General features: G+C 49.8%; 1 protein-coding gene across 1 annotated transcript; it reads right to left on the reverse strand.

Moving 5' to 3' along the window:
• Positions 1–4,380: 4,380 nt before the first annotated feature.
• On the reverse strand, positions 4,381–6,350 carry LOC144945981 (BAG family molecular chaperone regulator 2-like). Its single transcript, XM_078874687.1, has one exon. It carries the CDS (start codon positions 6,326–6,328, stop codon positions 5,576–5,578), a length of 753 nt encoding a protein of 250 aa, XP_078730813.1. The 5' UTR covers positions 6,329–6,350; the 3' UTR covers positions 4,381–5,575.
• Between the last annotated feature and the right edge of the window lie 275 nt (positions 6,351–6,625).

Here is a 6,625-nt window from a genome sequence, read left to right on the forward strand (position 1 = left end):
CAAAACGTGGATTTTAATAAAGAATAAAAAAAATGCATCAATGTGATAGTGTCACATGTGTTGGGGGCATCGATGCAGTGTGGAATGAACAACGTTTACCTGTGATGTATTTGTATAGCGTGTGTACTTGGTTACTCCACGCGGGGTCTCCTTGGCTACTTTCCACTCAACCCCAGTGTCAAAATTGTTCACACGTCCCTGTTTAAAGATGTTGCTGCTACTTGTCGAGTGGAGTCTCGTTTGCGGAGGGAGCGACCCAGGTCAGCGAACAAGACGACCGGAGGAGCACAGCGGCGAGGAAAAATCGATCGGAACGATAAACATGGACCATTATGACCACGACTATGTTAACCACATACCTGTCAACCCCTTATCGGCCTTATAACAGACCAATTCGGACCTCAATGGCCACCCCGTGCCCTTAAAAATTTCAACGTTCATCCGACAGAGTCCCATCACAAGGGAGAAACACAAACAAATAGACAAAACATAATCTTGTTTTTTTAACTACCTCAGTGTTTTGTGTGTGTACTCATGCATGTAACCCCTTATAAGTGCCCTGCCTTATGACAGACCAATTCGGACCTCATTGGCCACCCCGTGCCCTTAGAAATCTCAACGTTCATCCTACAAAGTCCCATCACAAGGGAGAAACACAAACAAATAGACCAAAATATGATCTTGTTTTTTTAACTACCTCATAGTTTGTGTGTGTACTCATGCATGTAACCCCTTATCAGTGCCCTGCCTTATGACAGACCAATTCGGACCTCATTGGCCACCCCGTGCCCTTAGAAATCTCAACGTTCATCCGACAGAGTCCCATCACAAGGGAGAAACACAAACAAATAGACAAAACATAATCTTGTTTTTTTAACTACCTCAGTTTTTTGTGTGTGTACTCATACCTGTCAACCCCTTATTAGCCTTATAACAGACCAATTCCGGACCTCAATGGCCACCCCGTGCCCTTAGAAATCTCAACGTTCATCCGACAGAGTCCCATCACAAGGGAGAAACACAAAACAGATTTGTTTTTTGAGCACATCTGAAAACTGCTTGAACCGGTTCACGGTTCAAAAGTGTTTTCAGAAACCGGTTTGAATGTTTTTGTTTAATCATTTGCAGAGGTGGGACAAAGTCATTGTTATGCAAGTCCAAGTCGAGTCGCAAGTCATCAAATTCATGACTCGAGTCTGACTCGAGTCCAAGTCACATGACTCGAGTCCACATCTCATAGGTGGGACAAAGTCATTGTTATGCAAGTCCAAGTCGAGTCGCAAGTCATCAAATTCATGACTCGAGTCTAACTCGAGTCCAAGTCACATGACTCGAGTCCACACCTCTGATCATTTGCATAATGTATCCCTGCGTTGCAGGCTACAATGTGTGTACAGGTACAGTACAGACACGAGAGGTCTTTGGTTTGCAAATTGTAGCGAACGTCCAACTTCGATAGCTTTCTTTCATTGCTTATCGTTCATGCATTGCAGGTGCTGAAGATTAGCACTAAACATAATTATCAACGGACGATGAGAAATCAAACGAAGCGTTTTAAATAGTGCACGACGTTCAGCAAACATACGGTGCTCGACAAAATTGGCGGGAAAAATTAAATGCCATTTAAGTCTTCTTCAATTGTATTTTCCCGCTAGTTTTTGCCGAGAGTGTTTCAAATACCTCTGTGTGTGTCTCTCTCTCTCTCTGAAAGACACGGGCATGGGGATTACAAAGACGCGCAGAGACACGGAGCAAGAGAAGACACAAAACACACACTGATGAAGGATGGTGGAGATGCTTCGCCGGTGCGGTGTGGATAGTAGCTACACTATCAGTGGTGTAGTAACTACGCTATCAGTGGTGTAGTAACTACACTATCAGTGGTGTAGTAACTACACTATCAGTGGTGTAGTGACTACACTATCAGTGGTGTAGTGACTACGCTATCAGTGGTGTAGTAACTACGCTATCAGTGGTGTAGTGACTACATTATCAGTGGCGTATAACTACATTATCAGTGGTGGAGTGACTACATTATCAGTGGTGTAGTAACTACATTATCAGTGGTGTAGTAACTACATTATCAGTGGTGTATAACTACATTATCAGTGGCGTAGTGACTACATTATCAGTGGTGTAGTGACTACATTATCAGTGGTGTAGTAACTACATTATCAGTGGTGTAGTAACTACATTATCAGTGGTATAGTAACTACATTATCAGTGGTGTAGTGACTACATTATCAGTGGTGTAGTAACTACATTATCAGTGGCGTAGTAACTACATTATCAGTGGTGTAGTAACTACATTATCAGTGGCGTAGTAACTACACTATCAGTGGTGTAGTGACTACATTATCAGTGGTGTAGTGACTACATTATCAGTGGCGTAGTGACTGTATTATCAGTGGTATAGTAACTACACTATCAGTGGTGTAGTGACTACATTATCAGTGGTGTAGTGACTGTATTATCAGTGGTATAGTAACTACACTATCAGTGGTGTAGTGACTACATTATCAGTGGCGTAGTGACTACATTATCAGTGGGGTAGTAACTACATTATCAGTGGTGTACAAAATCAGCAGGGGATAAAATACTTTTTTCTCTCACTGTATCTCATGGTGGTTGTCAAGGGGACCCCGACTCGTAACTTTGGCCACCATGGCAGCCAAGGAACGGAACGTGTCTAAGAGGAACCTCCACTTAGAGATGGAGCGATGATGGATTGTTGAAATCGCTTTTATCCAGCAGCGGATTGACAATGGCTGTTGGAAAGAAACTGCGCTACTAACCCGGCGCGCCTCGAGTCCGATTCCCGCACGCGGCTAACATCAGTGGCAATTATCAGACCAGGTCCCGGACTTTTTTCCTACGTCGACTCGGTCGTAACTAAGTCAACGGTGCGGTGCATCAAGATCAACACAGGAGAGACGAAGGCGACCGGGCGTGGTGCTGGGGACACTATCACCTCATAGTTCGTGGCGTCGGCCTTCATAGGCCCTCGCCAAACTGCTACTTGCTCCAACAGTCTGTCAAGGCTATACGGGAGATCTTTGTCTGCACGTGAATTTGTGGGGAGCGTTAGTGGGGGGTCATTTGACCATACTTCACCGCGCCGGCCAGCATGCGGGTTGGTGAGAGTGGGCGCAGAGCATAGCATATGTCGTGGGAGCCATGGAAGTGCAGTACAACAATGAGTTATTGCTGCAGCTTTGCGCAGCTGCCCGCCACGTAGCCCCCCAGCAGCAGCCTATACCACCTGTTGCATGTGGTGGTTATTACACCCGGGGGGGGGGCGGTTGATTATTTGAGATAATAATGATTATTCAACCTGGTTGAACAAATTAAACTGGAACTCCAGGATGGGGGGAATATATAAATACTAGCGGGAAGTACCCGGCATTGCCCGGGTCTTAAAAATATTTCAAAACTACTCTTAAAAATTGAGCAGCAGTACGTACTGACTGTGGTGGTACCTGCTATGATTATAGCAGTGCATACTGTGGTGGTACCTGCTATGATTACAGCAGTGCATACCGACTGTGGTGGTACCTGCTATCATTACAGTAGTACATGCTGACTCTATAGCAGTATTTATCGACTGTATAGCACAAAGTATTCACCTAACAGAGTGGCGTGGTGAGGCGTCGTCCCGTTCGGAGCCTCCTGCCTCGCCTAGATTGTCCAGCCGGCCGAGGTGGCACCTTGGCAGGCTGGGGCTGGGCTGCTACCCCGCCGCCCCCCCGAGCCACGATCTCCCCGGCTGCTCTGCAATAATATCTAAGGCCTATTAGTGGTAGCATCTAGCGACTGTATACTAGTAATAACTGCACGCATCGGGGTGGGGGGGGGCATCACACAGTCAAGAATTTAACTGAGCGTTGTGTATTTTTATAGCATTTTTAATGCGAAAGAAAATGCCCCCCTCACTCCCACTGAAGGCGTGCGACTTGGCATGGGCCGTTCCCCCCACCAAAGGCGCGTGCGTTTGTATGGTTGTGCATGAGTCATAAATAAATAAATAAAAATGCGCAACAAAAATCTCACTAAATCGCTAATTAAACTAATTGAAAGTTGACGGATGTGAAAAAGGAATATCGCTTGCTGACCGCGGGGCTTACGGCGTGGTACCTGGATATTTTTTTTATGGCATTTACCCCACCGTTGGAGAGCCAAACGCACGACCACACACAAACCCACAAACCCACACACAATTCTTGACTTTTATATATATAGAAAGAGAAAGATAGAAAGAAGAAAGATATATTTCAGAGCTCAGTACCGGACGGCTCCGGCTCAGATAATCGCACACTGCGTTTTCACTTCACAACCAAATGAATACGCAGAAGCGGGCAGTCCACTTTCTCAACAACGATGTGTGGCGAGTGGCAACTTTAATCGGACACGTGCCAATAACGACAAACATTCAAGAAACGAACCCAGTTCATCATGGCCATCGCGCGCCACCTTCCGGCCAACTTACTCAAAGTACAACACAAGTAGCCACAGCTCATTCCGATGCGTGTGTGTGGGGGGGGGGATATATTTTTGTGATCCCTCGGTGTTGTTCGGAGTGATGTCCGACGTTTCGCTGCTTATAGAAAATTACAATTCGGGTTTTCGTAAAGTGAATAGTTGAGCCGAATTTTGTACTTTTAATTCGGAGGAGGAAGAAAGCTCCCAGCACGTTCAGCGAAACGTCGGACAGTCATCATGTCCCATCAACAACAACAGCCACGCATCTGAGAAGCCACACAGCACAACTGCACAAACCTGCGTGGCGATGCAACTGTGCAACACTGGACATCGTCTCCAGCCAGACACGTCGGCGCTTCAAACACGGAATCATGCGTCGATCAGGTTTGTTGTTGTTGTTGTTACTAAATGAACATTCTCGTTGTCACGCGACACGAACAATTCATGGTATTGCGTCTCGATCTCGATCACATGCGAGCGCTGGTTGGTTTTGCATATTCACTCGGAACGGATTTACACGGCTTACATCGCCACGTGCGTAGCGATTCGCTGTTGTTTCTTTAGCCCTAAAGCTCATTAATCATCATCATTAATTAGGCTAATCACACCGAGCGCCTGGCACGTGACTAGACGGATGTTCATTGCTTCTGCGAATTAATGAATGAGCACTCACACTCGGCTCGGATTGCCAAATTAGCGCAAATTGAACGGCGCGAACAAAGGGCACGCAGTCTTTTTCCTCTTCGTTCGTTCCCTCCACTCTGTTCGGTCATTCGTTCGTTCTACCGGGTGCCGATATTTGCGCTTCGCGGAGGGGCACGAAGACCGGACCGGACCTCCCATCGGGTTCACCCGAGATGGGACTTCCCCCCCATCTCCTTCGGTTCCCCCATGCTTCGATTCAGGACCTCGCTCGCAGCCTGCCTCCCTTAATTCATTCCCTCGTTCCTCCTCTCGGTGAAATTCACGGCCACAGAGAGAGACCGATCAACGGATGCCCCTCGAGTGGTGTCGGGGCGAGGAGGAGGAGGCGGGGACATGTGTGGGAGGACGGTGATCGAGTCGGCGAAGGTGTCAGTGATGTTTGAGATGTTCTTTATCGCCGGGTCATCGTCCCGGTGCCACTCACGGACGACTTCTGGTACTGATGGTCGAGCAGTTTGATGGCGCGGTCCGCGTTCTCCACGTTGCGGATGAGCGTCGCCAACCTCTTCTTGAGCTTCCTCCTATCCTCGAGTGCGCAGCCGATGACCAGCGACTGGAACTTGCTGTCGAGGGGACCCGTCGATGAGGGTTCGCCGTCCGCGTGGCAGGCGCCGTGCAGCGAGGCGAGGCGCCTCTTGGCACCGTCCAGGTCGTCCCGCAAGCGTGCGGCGACGTCGTCGATGAGCGAGCTGGCCTTGCGCAGGGCCTCCTGCTGCTGTGCGTTGCGCAGCGTCTCGAGGGCCACCTCCACGGTGAGGGTGCGGCTCAGCAGCCGCTCGGCCGTGACGCTCAGCTCCTCGCGCTCGCCCGTCGACAGCGCCGCGCGGGACGGCAGGCGCACGGTGACCCCGCGGGGCGACAGCGGCACCCGCGGCTGGACGAGCAGAAAGCAATTCATGTCTGCGGCTGGAAAGGTGGCTTGCTGCTGTTGCGGCTGCTGATGGCGAAGATTCTGCTGCTGCTGCTGCACCTCTAGGAAGGGGGACCTCCTCCGATAGCTCGAGTGACGCAGGAAGACACCGTTGTCTCTCGCTCCTCTGCCCGAACTAGGATCTCGACTCACATTTATACTCCTCGCTATGATGCGCCCGTCACCGCCGCCCACTCGCACTCTACTCTCGAGCGTGGGGAGGGAAAGCCCCATCCATGCCTGGCAACTGGTTCACTCCCCCCCCTACCCACCCCCACTCTCTCTCCCGCCTCTCGCTTTCCATCCCTCCCTCCCTCCTCCTCGTGTGTGGTGTTATTGTCTGTTGTTCTCTGGTTGGATTATCTGATAGTGGCTGAGCGCGCACGCGTGGCTACGTCAGACCGCGCTGCAAGTGACGCACGGCAGACGCTCGGTCGGCTCCCTCGGCCCGCGTGCGAGGAGGAGGGGGGAGCGATTCACCGGCTCTCGTCCTACGCGTGTGTGGGACGAGCTGCGACGATGAGCGACAAA

The sequence above is a fragment of the Lampetra fluviatilis genome, chromosome 2, assembly GCF_964198595.1.
Source record: "Lampetra fluviatilis chromosome 2, kcLamFluv1.1, whole genome shotgun sequence".
In the NCBI taxonomy this organism is placed as follows: Eukaryota; Metazoa; Chordata; class Hyperoartia; order Petromyzontiformes; family Petromyzontidae; genus Lampetra; species Lampetra fluviatilis.